The sequence below is a fragment of the Mesoplodon mirus genome (assembly GCF_964341445.2).
Source record: "Mesoplodon mirus genome assembly, chromosome: 6".
NCBI lineage: Eukaryota > Metazoa > Chordata > Mammalia > Artiodactyla > Ziphiidae > Mesoplodon > Mesoplodon mirus.
The window spans coordinates 70622537-70641774 of record NC_138982.1 but is presented as its reverse complement, the minus strand read 5'-3'; the positions used below and the strand labels follow the sequence as shown (position 1 = coordinate 70641774).

Sequence of the window (19238 nt, the reverse complement as noted above, 5' to 3'; positions counted from 1 at the left end):
CTTACCGCTTACTACTTGTGAGATGGGGGCAAGATAACCTCTCAAAACATTTTTTCTTTTTTTTTCTGATTTTACTTGATTAATTTATTTTTAATTTTTATACAATTTTTAAAGGTTACACTCCATTTGCAACAAAGCATCCATTTTGACTGGTGTAAAATGGAGGAAAAAAATAACACATCATAGAGTTATTGGTAGGATTAAATGAGATATTAGATGTTAAAACAAAAGTCCTTTGTGAATGGTAAAATCCTCTGCAAATTTAGGCACTAATACTAACTCATCTGTCTTAAGAAATATTCGTGGAGAGACTTCTGTGTGCCAGGTACTACGCCAGGCACTGGGGACACAGTGATGGATAAGGTGGTCCTTGGGTCTCAAGCATTTGCATCACAGCCAAGGTGATCCAGAGGGAGAGAGACCAGCAGAGACAAATTCATGACAGTGTGAAATTTGCTATGTCTGGGATTAGGCAGAAGAAAGGAGTCAGAGAGGACTACTGGCAAGAAAGCAACATCTAAGCAACTGTCAGTCCAGAAAGGGTGGTCCTGGTTAGGAAAGAACATTCCAGATGGAGAATATAGCATATATGTAAAAACTCAGTGCCCTGATAGGGAATGCCCACCTGTGGTCCCTAAGACTGTATAGTTGTTCAAGGTGTAAGGATTAAAGTGACCCTACGAGGCCAGGCAACAGTCAGGGGCCTGGTTTTAAATGGCCTCATAAGCCCTTTCCCCAGTCTCTGGACAGCCATAGAAGGCCTGCAACCAGAGGTCTGACAGGACCTCTCTGAACGCCACACATGGTGCCACCCTCATTCTTGGACCCTGCCTTTTTGGGTCAGGTGACTCCAAGGCCTTTCCTCTCCCCCTTCCTATAAGTGAGCCTCCTCCTGGTTTCATTTACCTTTATGCCCATGCTTTACCCTATGGGAAATAAGTTGAATTAGCTTATTCTATCCAAATCCCCCTTGAACTTTTATTGAACCTGCCTTTCCAAAAACTGTGTTTGTTTTGCTTTTGCTCTCAGGCTGCAGATCAAATGGCATGTCAGCCACCTCCTTTATGAAACTAGGTTTGACCTGTTAGTCACCTCTCACTATCCCCCATATCACCTGGTCCCCAGTCTCTACCTGTGATAGGCAGAATAATGACTTCCCGAAGATGTCCACACCCTAATCCCCAGGACCTGTGAAAATGCTCCCTTCCACACAGAAGGGACTTTGTAAATGTAATTAAGTTAAGGGTCTTGCGATGGAGAGATAATCCTGGATCATCTGGGTGGCCCCAATGTACTCACAAGGGCCTTGGGAGAGGGAAAAAGGAGAGTCAGGCAGAGATGAGAGTGATGCAGGCCATGGGCCAGCCTCTCGGAGTTGGAAAGCACAAGGAAACGTATTCTCCTCTAGATTCCCCAGAAGGAATGCAAGCCTGTTGACCCATTTTAGACTTCTGACCTCCAGAACTGTAAGATAATAAATTTGTGTTGTTTTAAATCACTACATTTGTGGTAATGTTACAGCAGCACAAGAAACGAATACACCATCCTGTCTGTGCCCCCCTCACTCTGAGCCTTCTTTTAGGTGACCCAGTGATCCCTCAACTCCACTCCTTGCCCAGCCCAAACTCTCTTGTAGCTTTGTCCATCCTTTCTGTCCTTAATCCTTTCTGAAATTCGTTTCTCCATCTGTGCTCTGGAATTCACTCCCAGACTTCCTCTAGCACCTTATTGTATCTAATATTTTCTCCCACATCCTCAATTACTTTATTCTTACTGGATGTTGTTAAACCCTCCTTATTTCCCCTAAACTCCCACACTCGTGCGGTCATTTCCTACCCTTCCCTTCCACACACAATCAGTAATGGATGCCTGCCACTCCCCACTTCACCCCACAGACCACTGCCTCTCGTGGGTCACTGGTGAGTCCCCAGCTACCAAATCCAAGGTCAATTCCCATCTCCAATTTCCTTTAACTCCCTAGATCTTGACCCTGTTGAGCCACTTTCCCCCTCTGGAGACCATACACATCTTTTTCCTTGTTCTTCATGGTCTTCACTCTCTTTGGTCTCTTTTGTTCATTTATTCATTTCCAGATTCAACAACATTATATTGAAACCCTATTAGGTGCCCAGCACTACGCTAGGGAGTTCATACAAATATGCAGACACACTCTTTGCTCCTCAAGGAGTTTAAGGTGCACGGGAAGAGATGGATGTGGAAAAAATAGTGACAATACAGTATTCTAAGGGCAAAAGCGAAGATGCATGCCAGGTAACAGAGAGGTGCCCAGTCCTCTGCCTGACTTCTAGCCTTACTGCTCAAAGTGTGGTCCCTGAAGCAGCAGGGGCAGCTTCACCTGGGAACTTGTAAAAGGGCAGAATTGGGGACCCCCATCCTAGACCTACTGAATTGAAACCTCTGGGGGTGGGGCTCAAGCCTGCCCTCCAGTGGCCAGGTCTCCCAGCCCAGTCCCCACTTCCTGAAGACCCTTTGCCCTCTGCTCCACCTGACATAAAACTTCAACATCTTGCCTGATGCCACGCCCTTTGTGGGTCTTCATGGCACCTATTTTCCCCTAAGGTAGAACTCACTGGCCCCTGCCCCCGTTTATACCTTTCGTAGAGAACTTATCACCCTGTTTAGTTCAGTTTAGTTTTATGAATGTTTATTGAGTGCTCTCAGATACTGTACCAAGATGTGGGATACAAAGGAAAATAAGAAATCATGCCTTACCACAAGAGCTTATAGTCTATTGTGGTTAATTATCCATATGACCATTCTTGCCTGCCTTTCTTTGAATTTTGATGTTGAATCCAAATGTTCCAGTCTTCACCTTAGTGTTGACTGGTTTTTCAAGTGGTGGATATTGATATTATCAGGAAAATGGAGCAAAGATGCAGCCATATATAACCTTGGCTGACCATTAATCTGTACTGTGCACATGTCTTGGTGCCCTCCAGAATCCAATTCTACTTCCTCCTTCCTGGCAGCCTCTAGTTTCTATGTGAGCGTCCTCAGGGTTCAGGAGAAGCTCCAGGGGTAGAGCATGTGTCTGAAACAGAGACTATCAGGACTTTGGTTTGGATGTTGTAGGAAAGCATTCTGCTTAGAGAACCCCTAGCCCCATCCGGAGCCCACAAGGAGAAATCCTACAGAAAATGAAAGCCAACACCGAGAAATCAAAAATCTGAGACATGGAGATACAGAAGCTGTTCTGCTCACATATTTGAGCCCCTGATCAAGTCTCATCTGAAGGTTTTTCCTCATCGCATGTGCTAATAAATTCCTTTTATTGTTTAAACCACTGTGGGTTGGGTGTTTAGTTACTGATGATCACAAGCATCCTAATTATTACAATCTTTTACTTGAATCCAAAGAACAAGTTATTTGCTATCTAGAAAGTGAGAAACTTTGCTCTCACTACAGTCTGATTTCCCCATAAGTCAAGGCATCTGTAGGTCTTCCCCTTGGCCCTATCTGAGAAACCGTAGATTCCTAGGACTGCACGACCACACTGACCTTTCATTAAAGCTGTCCTGCAATGGCTACAGATTTGCACATTTGTTGTGTTTGTATTACTGTACTTGTGGTGGTTAATTTCATGTGTCAGCTTCACTGAGTCAGAGGGTGCCCAGATATTTGGTTTAACATTACTCTGGGTATGTCTGTGAGGGTGTTTCCAGATGACACTGGCATCTAAATCAGTAGAATGAGAAAGCAGATTGCCCTCTCCAGTGTGAGTGAACCACATCCAATTTGTTGAAGGCCTGCATATGACTGCTTGAGCTGGGACATCAGTCTTCTCTGGGCCTCAGGCTGGGACTTACACCCTCAGCCCTCTGGTCCTCAGGTCCTTGGACTGGAACTACATCACTCTCTCTCCTGGGTCCTCGGCTTGCAGACAGCAGACTGTGGGAATTTTTAGCCTCATAATTGCATAAGCCAACTCTAATTCCTCATGATAAATATGTATGTATGTATGTACAGATAGATAGATTGATTGATTCATTCATTCATTCTATTGCTTTTCTCTAGGGAACACTAAGACAGTACCCAACTTCTGCCACTACCTCCTCACTTTTATGATTCTAGAAAAAGTGAATGAGTGCTTTCATGTAAAGGTGAGCATGCACAGATACATGAGAGAGGAAAGCCAAAGCATACATCCTGTCCACATACCCAGAAACAGACCCGGTTGTGTGAACCATCATGTATATAACGTAAATTTTACCTCCGGTTGCTTCCTCTTTGCAGCTACATGCAAAAGCCGTAAAAGATGGTACTGTTCTGGTTGTTCCAGCTGAGACATCAAGGCTAGGAGTTCTGTCAAGTGTCTGTTAATTGGCTGAGGCTGCTTATCGTAAACAGCAGGTAACACCCTCAACAACATGGCATTACCTGTTGAAGGAAGAATAACAGAAATGATGACTTTATCAGCCCATGAGCCATAGAATACCATCATTATCAATGCAACAAATTTTGGACTTCCTCACGTATTAAATAGCACAAACTAATGGCCAAATCCTCTGCTAAAAATAACATGGTACCTTATTCTGAAAAATCACTAAATCATTATTTAAACAGATTCCATAAAAGGGAATATTTTATGATATGATCAGCATTATTATCTAATGAAAATTTTTCCTGAGTAATGCACCACAGGGAAAAGAAAATTTGACAGTAACCAGACAACACCCTTGAGAAGGAAACAGTTCCAATAAAGAATTCCTGACGAGAAACAACATTTGGATGCTGTTTAAATGAAAACTAAGCAGTGACATAAGCATGAATCTAAATGAAACTGAACTAAAAAAAAAAAGTGCAGAGGAATGTATTCATGTTCCTGAGAGATATGGAGGCATGATTCAGACAACTGATACATGGAAACTATGCCTTATTTTTATGAATAGTTAGAAAAGTAGCAATGCAAATTTAGATCCCCAATTTCTGCACTATTTCAAGGGAAGTTTAGACTCAGGTTGTTTGTCACAGGTGATCTGCCTCAAAGACCTGTATGGACAACTGGGTTTAAAATGGTGGAACCTGAAGAAAAAAATATGATGTAAGGTTTGCAGGGACTCATCAGCAAACAACATATGGGAAACATCTGCTTATCATTTTACGGTATGGATTTTTTTTAAAAAATCCTCTCAAGAACTTAAATGTCTCAGAATTTGTTTCTAGGGATTTCTCGAACAAGAATTTTCTTGCTTCTATTTACTTTAAATTTGGCTGTGTATATAGAAGACTTACACAGAAAGAATCAAATTAGCAGTGATTATACATGTGTAGACCCTTATTAAATGGTGGGGACATTTAGATATGAGGATTAAGAAAAGAAGGTCAGAATTTTCAGAATATCTATGACTAAATTTAATGAAAGGGTGATCCTGGGTCATGGTGAATATATCTTGGTGACGATAAATAATGAGAATTGCTTTTTCCACATATGGCTCATAGAATTAGTCTCAAACAGATTTTAGTCATATGCCCACAGACTCCAAGGTATTGGCAATATTCAGGTTTTTTTTTTAATGTGAAAAACATTGTTTTATTTTGTTTGTTTTTTGTTTATTTTTACTAATTTTACTAAGAGCTTTTTCTTAAAGGATCAGGAATTGTCAATGTCATGCCCAATCTCTACAAAGCACATTAGCTCATAGAACTTAGCTATGTAGACATGCTGATTAACTGCTAAAAAAGGTCATAATAAATGGAACTGTCATTGTAATTGAAGACAGGAACAATACTCATTAAAGGTCCTGGGGGGCTTCCCTGGTGGCGCAGTGGTTGGGAGTCCGCCTGCCGATGCAGGGGACACGGGTTTGTGCCCCGGTCTGGGAAGATCCCACATGCCGCGGAGCGGCTGGGCCCGTGAGCCATGGTTGCTGAGCCTGTGCGTCTGGAGCCTGTGCTCCGCAATGGGAGAGGCCACAACAGTGAGAGGCCCGCGTACCACAAAAAAAAAAAAAAAAAAAAGGTCCTGGGACCCCTGAAGAGGGAAAACCCAGATTAGTCATCTTTAGCTTACTTGGATTTCGATCAAAGAATACAAAGATAAATAAGGGCTTTTTTAAAAATTTGAAATTGATGAAAACACTTTGGTGTAGAAATCCTATAAATTTCATTCATAAGCTAATATATTCTTCTTCATTATGAAATATGTCAAGCCATTAGACAAATATAGGCAAAAATATAAGGACCACTGGTGTGCCTACCAACCAGCTTTACCAAAACTTAACCTTGTACCATAATTACTTCCCACCCCCACTCACTTCCTTTTCTCCCCAGAGACAACCACCAACCTGAAATTGGTGTTTACCATCTTCATGAATGTTTTTACACTTCAATTGTATGTGTATATATCAACAAGCATTTACAGTGTTCTTTGCATGCTTTAAAATTTTATATCAATAGTATATTATACATATCTTTGTGCAACATATTTTTTTCCCATCCAACATTGTGTTGAAGTTTAATATCCAAGAAGTTCTCCTTCATTTATTCTCACAGCTGTATGGTATTCTATTGTATAAATATGCAACAATTTATTCATATACTTTATGGTTGGAAGATTTTTATTATTGTTATTATTATTGTTATTATTTACTTTCACCAATAGTGCTGCAATTTTTAGACTATTTCTTTGTGCATAAATGGGAGATATTCCCTTGGGTACTGATTCTGAGCTTAATGTGCTTAGAAATCACCTGGGCAACTTGTTAAAACACAGATACTGATTCAACAGATTGGAGGTAGAGCCTGAGAATCTGAATTTCTAACAGGCTCTCAGGTGATGTTGATGGTCCCTGGACCACATAATTAAGTAGCAAAGCAGTGGGTTTTTCCCTGGGAGTTAAGTTTCTAGATGTTCCAAAATTTCTTTGCAACGTGGTTGTAGTAGTTTTCTATAGCTGCCATAAGAAATTGACAAAAACTGTGGCCCAGAATAAGACAAATTTATTATCTTATATTTCCATAATACAGAAGTCTGGCATGAATCTCACTGGGCTAAAATCCAGGTACTGGAAGGCCTGGGATCCTTCCTGGAGGTTGTAGGAAGGAACCATTTCTTGGCTTTTCTAGCTTCTGGAGACCACCAGCATTCCTTGCTTTGGGGTCTCCTTCCTCCATCTTCAAAGTCAGCTACAGAGCAACTCTTTGATCCTGCTTCTGTCACTACACCTCTTCTTCTGCTTCTCTCTTCTGCCTCTCTTCCCCTTAAGCACCCTTGTGATGACACTGGGTCCATCTGGATAATCTAGGATTATCTCCTTATATGGTAACCTTAATTCCATCTTCTGTGCAATGAAACACAACGTGTTCACAGGTCATGGGGATTAAGACGTGCATATCTTTGGGGAGGGGTTCATTATTCTGCCTACCACCACGATTATAACAATTTACATACCCACCAGGAGCATGAATGTTTCTGTTGCCAACATTTGGTCTTGACAGACATCGGTTTTTGCCAATCTGATGGGGTGTAAGATGACACCTCATTTTTTGTTTTAATTTTCATTTATTTAATCACTTGTAAGGCTGAGCACCATTTTTATATGTTTTCAGGTCATTTCCTCTGCTGTGATTTGGCCATTCATATCCTTTGCCTATTTTCGGTTGGGATGTTTGTGTTTTCTTATTGATTTGTAGAAGTTCCTTATATATTCTGGACACTAATATTTGGTCCATTAGTTTTAAAGTTGCAATCCTAATGGAGTTGATTTTTAAATTTTTTATTTTATGGTTTATAAAGATTTTGTTATTGAGAAATTTTCCCCTAATATAATGAATATGTTCATAAAAATATTCTACTATATTTTCTCCTAAAAGCATTATGATTTTTTTAAAAAATTATTTTATTTATTTATTTGGCTGTGTTGGGTCTTCGTTGCTGCGTGCAGGCTTTCTCTAGTTGCGGCGAGCGGGGGCTATTCTTCACTGCAATGCATGTGCTTCTCACTGCAGTGGCTTCTCGTTGCAGGGCACGGGCTCTAGGCGCGCAGGCTTCAGTAGTTGTGGCTCTCGGGCTCTAGAGTGCAGGCTCAGTAGTTGTGGCGCATGGGCTTAGTTGCTCCATGGCATGTGGGATCTTCCTGGACCAGGGCTCGAACCCGTGTCCCCTGCATTGGCAGGCAGATTCTTAACCATTGCACCACCAAGGAAGACCTATGATTTCATTTTTGTTTGTCTTTAATCCATATGGATTTTACTTTTTGTACATATGAGGAAGGGATCTAACTATAAATACATATTTGTGTGTATATAAACAATTGTCCCAGATCGATTTATTGAGTGGCCAACTGTTTCCCTTCTGATTTGTAATACCTCTTTCATATATAAAGTTTCCCATGTATCTGGATCTGTTTATGGTTATTTGTCATACCTTCACCAATTATATATTTTCTTCATTACAATAACTTTATAATAAATCATTATATCTCACAGGGCAAATTTCTTCATCTTCTATTTCAAATTCCTCTACTTTATATAAATTTTACCATTAGTTTGCCAACTTCCTTGAAAAACTAGGTTAGGATTTTTTTCTTCACATTGAATATATAGACTAATTTGGAATAATTGACATCTCTGTGAAACTGTCTTCTTATTCAAGAACTTGATATATTCTTTTATCTATGTAATTTTTTTATGTCTTTCAAAGTTTTGTGATATTAGCTGTGCCTTATATATCTTTTATTAAATAGATTCCTAGGTATTCCATATTTGTTGTTGTTATTGTAAATGAAAGTTTTTGGTCTTTTAAAGATATTTTCTATTTATGTGCTGTATTAAGAAAGCAACTGGGCTCCCCTGGTGGTGCAGTGGTTGAGAGTCCGCCTGCCGATGCAGGGGACACGGGTTCGTGCCCCGGTCCGGGAGGATCCCACATGCCGCCAAGCGGCTGGGCCTGCGAGCCATGGCCGCTGGGCCTGTGCGTCCGGAGCCTGTGCCCCGCAGCGGGAGAGGCCACAGCAGTGAGAGGCCCGCGTACCGCAAAAAAAAAAAAAAAGAGAGCAACTGATTTTTGTACATTGACCTTTCATCCAGCAAAAGTTTATTTCTTTTATTAATAAACTGCCTTTAGAGTCTCTTAGATTTTCTGTATATAGATAATCAACTTATAATAACTGATGACAACTTCGTTTCTTTCCATCCTTATTCCTTACATTTCTTTTTTGTCCCATTTTACAGGCTGGGACCTCAAACACTTTGATGAATAGAACCAGTGTCCACTGGTATCGTTTTGTTATTCCTGTCTTTAAAGAGTATGTTTCTAAGGATTCATCATAATGTATGTACATGTTTCTATACATTTTTGGTATTTACATTTTATCAGTTTAAGTTCCTGTTTCCTAGTTTGAACATGAATGAGTGTTGAATTTTATTAAACGATTTTCAGCGCCTGTCCACATGACCATATGATTTCTCCTTTAACTTGTTATTGTAGTAAATTAATGAATATTCTAATGTTTAATCAATCTTGTGCTCTTAGAATACACTCAGCTTGGTTATGATGCATTTTAATGCATAGATTGCTGGATTTTGGCTCATACTTCATTTAGAGCTTTCACATCTATATCCTTAAATGAGACTGACTTGCAGTTTTCCTTTCTTGTACTGACCTTGTCTCTTTTTAGTATCATACTTACTAGACATATAAAAAGAATTTAGTGCATTCCTGCACACTCTATTCTCAGAGGCCGTTTATATAAGATGGGGATTATGTGTTCCTTGCTTGGTAGAACTTGCTTATCAAACCTTCTGAGCAATGTTCCATATATTTCATCATATCAAAATTTAAATTATGTAGTTTAAATTTCTGTATCCTTTCGCAGTTTTTTTGGCATTTGAATGATCAGTTATGACAGAAGTGAACCTATCAGTTATGAGAAGTGCGTTAAAACCTGTCTTTATGATTATGGATTTGTCAATTTCTTCTTATAAGTCTGTCAATATTTGGCATATTTTTTGAAACTACCAGATAGTTCTGAGATATCTTCCTGGTAAAGCGTTTCATCATAATTTAATTGCTCTCTTTGCTTTAATGTCTACTTTTGACTGATATTAATACAACTATGCTAGCTTTTTCGAATTGCTCTTGTTTGGTATATTCTCTCACCACTTTTAAATTTTTTTGTTTTCGAGATTTCTAGATTCTTATGTTTTATGTGTGACTCTTGTAAGTGACTTATAGCTGGACTTAAAAAATATTTCTATCTGACAAACATTTGTCTCTTAACTGAAAGTTTGTTTCATTAATATTTATAGTGATTACTGGTATATTTGGATTTATTTTTATGTTACATTGTGCTTTTTACTTATCTTGTTCTGTCTATGCTTTTCTTCCCTACTTCACTGCTTCCTATTGAATAGGTCAAGTTTTTTGGTATTTTTTTAATTCACTCTATTCCTTCTATTTGGACATTTTAGTTCCTTTTGGTTTTGGTGGCTGTCCTTTAAAAGATAAACATTCTTGAACTAACAAAGAAAAATTAATTTTCCTGTCTTGAACAATGAAAGGACTTTAGAATTACTTTCTTAGCTCTTTCTTCCAATTCCTTAATATTCTCTTCAGCTTCAGCCTAATTTGTCATTTAATCCATTCCTTGAATTTTTTAAAAATTTCAATTAACTTTTTTTAATTCTAGAAGTTATATTTGATTCTTAAAAAAATCAGTGTCTTTTTCTTTTTTCATGTTTCCAATTCCTTCTTCTAGATCTTAAATCACTTTAAACACACTTATTTTCTAGTTTCTAGCTGATATTTTAAATAAATGAAATTCTTGAGGGAGGGGTGTCTAATCCCTTTTGGTTTCTGTTGGTTCTCATTTATGGTGGATTGTTCCCTCATATGTTTAAATAATTTTTATTATGAATTTATTTTTACTGTGTCAGATAGTATACATTTGAATCTGGAACATGTATGAGGGCAGGCCCAAAGTCACAAACTCTTAGAGACCCTGTAGAGTTCAGTCAAAGAGAGCTATGCTTACTTCTCACTTTCTTGTGCTAGGGCAGAGACCAACTGAAATCCAATAGGTAACTCCTCACCCTGGCCTAAGCCTTGTTCCCATATGGCCATTAACACTTGGTTATCACAGAACGGATAACATGTCCACCCCTTCACCTCCCCTGGGGGGAGGGGGCCTAGCATCAGCTCTTGGGCTTACTGGTCTGTTTTTGGTTCCCTCTCTTTGGCCTCTGGATATTTCCCTTACTTTATTGGAAGCTTATTTGTACATTTAAAGTTTTTATTATTATTCTAATGTAAACACATTTCTAGGTATTTTTTTCACCAGAGTTTTCAGCTTATATAGATCTCCATATATTGGCAGAAGCAGGAATCCCTAAATTTACTTTAGAAACATGATCTTTGACTCTAAGCCTAGTGAAATAATATATCCACATAATTTCAGGTTATGAAAAGAAACATACCTAAAATCAGTTAATTCCTTTTCCCCAGCTCCTTCTCATTTTAGGTTTACCAGTTTTGCTGTGTTTGTCATTAGAAAGTCCATTATAAAAGTATAATTGCAACTCCAGAAGGATTAAAGGTGGAATAACTCGGAATGGATTTGGCTTCTAGAGCCATACAAATTTTTACTGTGTTGGTTTATCTTGAAATCAGAGTAACTTTCACAGTTTAGACCTGTAAAACTGTGTACAAAGAAAAGTGAAAAAAAGTTTTCTATACATAATGGTGGTGAAACAATGTGAGTGCACACAAAATGCTGAAATGATGCTCTTGGTTTCACACCTCTATGCCTGCTGAATTATTTCTCCCCCTAACACCCCTCCCCTCCCTCTCATCCTTCAGTGCTACTAATTCAAGTTACAACAGCTAATCCCCAGGGGGAGACAGTCCTAGCCCAGTCTCCCCACCTCTTTCCCCTCTGACCCTCTTCCAATTAATCTGACTGCAGTGTAAACCTTTGTGGTTTACTATTGTGCAACTCCCCACGTCTCCTTCGCCCTCCCACCCACCCCTCCCCCCCAATTCAGGGGAACTCCCGTGAACGCAGTGCCACTGGCATTACTCATTCATCCCCATTCAGACCTTCCACAGCATTTATTAAGGGCTCTCAGCTCCTGCCTCTCACTCTCCTCCGCTCCTTCTCCACTCACTTGAGAGCCTCTTGTCTCGTCCCCTCCCGCCGTCTGTGGGAAGAACTTTGTCTCTTCAGCAATGCATCTCCCTGTGATTCTGTTTTGTGCTCTCTGGTCTGCAGTGTCGGCCGAGAACTCGGATGAATATGAGCTCATGTATGTGAATCTGGACAATGAAATAGACAATGGACTCCATCCCACTGAGGACCGTAAGTTCATTTTAACTGTTTCTCTGCTAACCCTATTTACATATCCGCCTCTTTGGGTCTAAGTATTATACATATATTTTGTAGCCAATGAAATAAGCAAAAAATTTAGTTTGTTTTGCAAAAGAGAAAAGCACGTTAGGAAAGGGAGAGGTTTCAAAAAGTTACTTCTGTCAGAGATACATAATGGGTCAAACTGTATGAAATCGCCGATATTCTCGTTTTGAGCTCCATGAATGGCAATTTCATAGAGTTCAACTTCATATAAACTTGCAGGGTTTCTGTCATACTCGAGATATTTACATGCTGTTTTTTTACAGGTATCCTGAAAGGAAAGGGGGGTACTGGGTATGAGTACTTGGGACCACCGAGGGAGGTCGGCATTTTACAAGGCACACCCGAGGAGGGCCTGGGCGGGTCGGTAACGCGTTTGTGTCCCGTGCTCTAGCTACGCCGTGCGACTGCAGTCGGGAGAACTCCGAGTGGGACAAGCTCTTCATCATGCTGGAGAACTCGCAGATGCGGGAGGGCATGCTGCTGCAGGCCACCGACGACGTCCTCCGGGGTGAGCTGCAGAAGCTGCGGGCTGAGCTGGGCCGGCTGGCGGGCAGCCTGGCGAGGCCGTGCGCGCCGGTGGCCCCCGCCGAGGCCAGGCTGGCCCGGGCGCTGGATGAGCTGCTGCAGGCGAGTCGCGACGCGAGCCGCAGGCTGGCGCGCCTGGAGGAAGCCGGGGCACTGCAGCCGCAGGAGGAGGCGGGGCGGGCCCTTGGCGCAGTGCTCGAGGAGCTGCGGCAGACGCAGGCCGACCTCCGCGCTGTGCAGCGCTGGGCGGCAGGACGCTGGCTGCCAGCAGGTGAGGACGCTGGGCCGGGCGGGGACCCCCACGCGGCTTCGTTCTCGGAGCGCGACTTGCGGGACGCCGAGTCAGCCAACCCTCTAGGGGAGGCTTTAGTGGGAGGAAACACACACACACACACACACCCTTCTGTTTCTCCATGCATGGTCACAGAGCTCAGACACACCATACAAGGCGGGAAAATTGCTTTCAAAAGTAGTCTCCAGTCCTGAGGAACCCAGAAGATAGATGTGCACGTAATCATCAGAGTCTTGAAATAGACGTCAAGGGGCCCCAGACTGACACCCGATCCGACCAGGCGTTACAGGAGCTCTATTGGCCGGTTATAACCGTGACCTCTCTCGGTGTCAGCTTCCCTCCGTTAGGGATTTCCACTTCGTCTAATTTTAGCCAGCTTCTCTCTTTAGGAGAGCTCTGGTTCCCCGCGCTATTTCAGGGCCCAGCCTAATTTTTAGGAACATTTTCCAATCCCTGGGCTGGCCCCTCCTCCCTGCCAGTTCCAAACAAAAGACTTGAGGCTGAATCTGATCTCCCAAGGGGTCCCCCCAGGCCTCGGGTCTGTGAAATGAGTGCCAGAGTGAGGTCCAGGGTGTGAGGTTTGGAATAAACCAGAGGCTGAGGGATCCAAAGACAGACAGTAAGATGTAGGAGCCAACTGGTATCCAGGTGGCACCTCAGGGATGTGGAGGATCAGGGTGAAACAAGAGAGAGGCAGTTCAAACCAGATGCAACCTGTCGAAGTCCCATGTAATACTAAGTGAATATTCAAACACATGTGGGCCCGAAATAATACATTTTAAAGACGGTTCAAGGAAATAAAGAGTAGATTTGGAGCCAAGTAACACTCCTTTGTAAGTCGAAATTTCTAAGAAATGGTGATGTAACAATTGTGGGTTACATTAGAAAATCTGTGTCCTATGTAAGAAAATATGACTTACACTTTTCCTGAGCATCTTATGAACAGAAAACAATTACAAAAAGCACCATCCTTTCTTTATGTCCAATAAAGCAACTCTTATTAGATAGGGTAGGAGAAGAATCATGCATGTGTGATAGCATGTTTCATTTAAAATTGCAGAAACCATACCAGAATATGAGTCTTTCCTAAATAATTGAGGACTGTCTATCAGTACAGAACGTATTTTTTAAAATATTAAGTAGGGCTTCAGAGGGGGGAAAAAATCATAAAATCAAATATACAATAGATCCTCAATGTAAATGACAAGAAGACAAATTATAATTCTTTAGCTGTTTTAGTGGATGACATTTCTTGTCTTTTGCAAACCATGAGGTATCATTGTACATATCACATACCAGGAAAACTGAAGAATTACGCTGTTTCACTTCCACCTCTGCATACTAGTTAGAGCAGAAGAGGGATGTATTTCTGAATTCAAAAATGTTAATTTCTTATTATAATACATCCTCTACTAATACTTTTACCCACATGCTTTGATTTCTCCTCTTTTGGTTTCCTGCCAGCTTGGCTCCTAAGGGATTCCTAATCATTCTGTTGTCAGCCTCTTAAGAACCTGGTTTTAATTCTGTTTGGCCTTTGATAATATAATCAGAAAAACCTATTAGTTAAAAGCCATTTCATGAGAGAGTTTCTGACATTTTAAAGACATATCAAGAGCCTCAATCACTGGCCCCCAAAAGAAGCCACAAAAAAACTTGTCAACATGCAGTTCTACTCCATGAACTCACATAACCAGTGCAGCCGACAGGGGAAGCTGGGTCTCTGAGAAGCAATCAAGGAAGGCTTTGGAATGCAGTCCTAACTGCCTGGGCTTATTTAAACAGGAAATCAGTTCATGAGATTGTAGTTGGCACCCTCTCTGAACACTACTGAAACATTACAGAGAATATGTCAAATGCCCATGCATGGTGATCTGTTGTTCCATGATCTTTGATTGATTTAAATAACATAGCTAGAAAAGCATGTACCTACCAATTTCATCTGAAAAAAGAATCAACACCTCATTAAAAATTAATTTTAAAAAATCTTCAGAAATTCAAGTTATTCAGTGAAAAAGTTAATACCAAAGTATGACAGGACCAATTCTGTGCTTTAGTATGATAGTTATTTTTCTAGGATTTTCTGAACCTCATTATCTTCTCTATTTCTAAAGGATAAGGTCCATCTGCTTAATTTTTTCAGAATGGAGCCTAGCCCTCAGCCACTTGTAGGCAGTTAGCTTAGTTTACCACACTTTGCATGGATATTTGGTTCCTGTAAGTTCTGTCTATTCACCAGTTAGTCTTTAAAAGCTCTGAGAGTTTGCTTTTTAAAGATATCTTATGGTAAATCTTCTTTAGGTTGTTATAAACTGAATACCTAGCCCTAATTTAGATTTTAAAAAATTCTTTCTTTATATGGTCTTTTATACATATATGAGGTTAGCACAAGGCAGAGCTCACTTGTTAAAGGTTTTAGCACATTATTTCCTAGAGACACCTAAAAGGTCTTCAGTTCAGCATCTGCAGCTCCCTGACTGGCCATGTGACCTGGAGATGGACAGAGGTGGGAACTTACTGAGCTCCCAACCCCCAAGTTTGAAATTCTCCTTCTAAGTGTGTATTAGCAGAAATATGTACTCTATTCGACCCCTTGGAAGAATTCACTCTTCCTTAAAGGTTTTCTGTTACAGCTTACATAGCATTTATAAGCATGTGGACAGAGTAAGAATTTTTAAGCATATCTTTGGTGCACAGGGCTCTTCTCGACTGCTACATGCTTGTTCTTTACAGACTTGCAGAATATTACAAGGAGAATGGAAGAGCCTTTGACAGATAACTATAAAGCCTGGAGAGATTGTGGGGCTCATCGAAAGCAACACAGCTTACTAGTAGTAAAACAAACTGAATTCCAGCTCTTTTAGCCAAATCCAGGGGTTCTTCTACCACTAAGAGGCAATGCAGTGTGCTGGTTAAGGGTGTGGCTCCTGCAGCCAGAGTGCCCAAGTTCAAACCCAATTTTACCATTTCTCTGTGCGCCTTCTTTTCCATTTACATGCTTCTGAATGAGACAGTTGATTTTCCTTATTCCTGTTTTCTTTCCTCTATAGAGATTATACTTGGGCCCCTCAAGTCATAACATTTTGCTGCATATAGTTTTTCACTGTAGTCATTAAAAGGCCCATCCTAAAATACCTAACTGCCAGAATCATTACGGAATGAATTTGTATTTTCTTTCATATTGTTACTTCCTTGCTACTCTAGGTTGTGAAACAGCGATTTTATTCCCCATGCGTTCCAAGAAGATTTTTGCAAGTGTGCATCCAGCAACACCAATGAAACTTGAGGCTTTCAGTGCCTGCATCTGGGTCAAAGCCACAGACGTGTTAAACAAAACTGTCCTGTTTTCCTATGGGACAAAGAGGAATCCATATGAGATCCAGCTGTACCTCAGCTATCAGTCCATCGTGCTTGTGGTGGGTGGAGAGGAAAACAGACTGGTCACCGATACTGTGATTTCCCTGGGAACGTGGACCCATCTGTGCAGCACCTGGAATTCAGAGAAAGGGCGTGTGGCCTTGTGGGTAAATGGTGACCTGGTGGCCGCCACTGTAGACATGGCCACAGGTCACGTTGTTCCCGAGGGAGGAATCCTGCAGGTTGGCCAAGAAAAGAATGGCTGCTGTGTGGGTGGTGGCTTTGATGAGACATTAGCCTTTTCTGGCAGGCTCACGGGCTTCAACATCTGGGATCGTGTTCTCAGCAATGAAGACATAAGAAAGACCGGAGAAGCAGAGTCCTGTCACATCCGGGGCAACGTGGTTGGGTGGGCAGTCACGGAGATTCAGCCCCACGGAGGAGCGCAGTACGTTTCTTAAGTGTGGTGAAACTCTACTTAAAGCCAAAGAAAGAAACTCACATTTTAAGCATATGCCACTTGGGAAGGTCTAAAAACCTGAATGCATTATTAAGAACACTTGAGACTAACGAAGGAGAGAGTTGAGATCAATCTTTATTTATCTTGGCAAAATACTGAATAAATAGTCGAAGGGGAGACATTGGAGAAGGCTTTTGGGGATATTGTTACTAGACTTTATGCCATGTGCTTTCAGATTAATGCTGTGTCTTTGTCAGATAAACTCTCAAATAATGAAAAAAGACTGTATGGTTGAACAGAAGAACAATTGTTTTACTTTTCTTTGGCTAATTTTGTTTTGGCCAGAGATGAATTTTACATTGTTCATTGTTATTGGTACATACCTTATTATGAAAAAATGATGATAGAACATATTTATACTACCATGTGACTTAACAAATACAAATGTAGTGTGGGTTATAATCAAATGTCACTTTTTTGAGGAGATAGTTATATAAGTTATATTGTAAAATGGTTTTGTATTAATTTTATTGAGACTATTTTTGTAAATCTCTACTGTAAATAAAATATTTTATAAAACTAGTCCATGTCATCTAATTATAAATTTAAAATGCTTGGGAGCAAATCCACACTTTTTTTAATCTAAAGCAGGCAATTAGTTTTCAAATACTAATCTATTATGTAAATAGTAATAGTTACTATTGTTAGAAACAAACTATAGAGTTGTTTTAAGCATTGGCTTCCTATAAATCATAGGCAAGAAATATGATCTTGGCTAAGTCAATTCATCTCTCTGGGTTTTAGTTTCCTCAACTGAGAAATCAAGGAATTGAAGAAATAATGATTCCTTCCAATTTGATGATGCTATGAGCGTATACAACTTTCTGTCCCATGTATACAGGGGGAAAAATATGAATTATATTCAGAGTTCCTCAGATTCACATGATATCTGCAAGAGATGGTTTAGGACTGTTAATGGGAAGATCTAAAAATCTGGAAAAGAAACAATGACTTCTGCCCTTAATACACATCCCATTCTCTTATGCATAAAGGAGAGGACAGTCAAGTCCCTTCATCCTGTAGATGGGGAGATAACTTTCTACCACACTAATGTTCTCCTCCTGTAGAGGCTACGCAAGCAAGGGCTCACAGAAGAACCACAAAGCCACGTCTGAACATCAGTAGGAAATGTGGTAGAACCAGTGATGATGTGTCCACCTAAAGGTAGGACCTGAACAACCACAGGTCATCTCCTGTTCATGAGGTTTGGAGAAGGGAGCCAGGAGTAATTATCAAACCACATTTCTAGTAACTAACTAGCCTGGTCCTTAGACAAGTTACTTAACTCCTCTGGAACTTCTCAGTAAAAGGAGGGGGTTAAACTCTTAGTGTCCAGTGAAATTCTATAAATCTAGGAATCTTTGAAGATATACTCATGATATCAATACAGCTTCACCCTACTCGTGAGACCCACAAAGCCAGGGTGAAGTGTCTCAAAGAAAATCCTTCCCAGTTTTGAGGTTACAGGTCAGTCTCAGACACTTGGAGATTACATAATTCAAGGTTGCAGGCACAGTGGCCATATGCAAGTCCCTGTTTAGCCACTGTCTATGACTCTGAATGCTGAGCTGAAGGAGGAAATACTTGACCGAAACTTCAGCAGAGAGTTAGGCATGCTTTCAATTCCTTTTCACATTTCAGCATGAATTACATCTGTTCAAGAGACCCAAGATGATGCTGGCCAAGAGATATGCAAATTCATATGCTGATAGAGTTAAATGTAAGGGAACTTTTAATTTTTAACAGGAATTACATGTTGAAGGCAGAGAAGAAACAAATTGAAAAAAAGAAAGTAACCCTTGAGTTACTAAAGTAGAAATTACCTCTGCTACAGCAGTAAATCTGGGTAAGTGTTCTAGGGACTTCTCATTGTTCCCTGATATCTATTTTCCCTCTTTTCCTAAGTAACAGAATTCTGGTTTTAATGGTATGTATGGCCACTCGGAGTAAAGTCTCTATTTTCCAGCATCAATTGCAGCTAGATGTGGCCAAATGACTATGTTCTGGCTGATGGTGAAATAACGAATGTGATTCCCTTTCCCTTCCTCCTTCTGACTGATGGGAATATGGTAATCATGGCTGGAATTTCAGCAACCATCTTAGATCAAGAGATTTAGCATAACAATATATAGAATAAGCTTGGGCCTTTAATATTATGAAGCTGTCTTGCCAG

General features: G+C 40.5%; 2 protein-coding genes across 7 annotated transcripts in view; one reads left to right on the top strand and one right to left on the bottom strand.

Annotated features, from left to right (window-relative positions):
• Positions 1 to 19238, bottom strand: part of VEPH1 (ventricular zone expressed PH domain containing 1) — a 282767-nt gene that overhangs the window by 211017 nt on the left and 52512 nt on the right. For all 6 annotated transcript variants that reach the window (XR_014294337.1, XM_082624456.1, XM_082624457.1 and 3 more), the window contains exon 5: positions 4232 to 4398. Coding sequence is in view for 5 of the 6 variants with exons in the window: in XM_082624456.1 (XP_082480582.1) it covers positions 4232 to 4398 (167 nt within the window). In the remaining variant the exon portion in view is untranslated. The remainder of the gene's footprint in view (positions 1 to 4231; positions 4399 to 19238) is intronic.
• PTX3 (pentraxin 3) lies at positions 12188 to 17530 on the top strand (the record flags this gene model as incomplete). Its single annotated transcript, XM_082624461.1, has 3 exons — positions 12188 to 12317; positions 12763 to 13167; positions 16393 to 17530. 3 exons carry the CDS (start codon positions 12188 to 12190, stop codon positions 17004 to 17006), a joined length of 1149 nt encoding a protein of 382 aa, XP_082480587.1. The 3' UTR covers positions 17007 to 17530.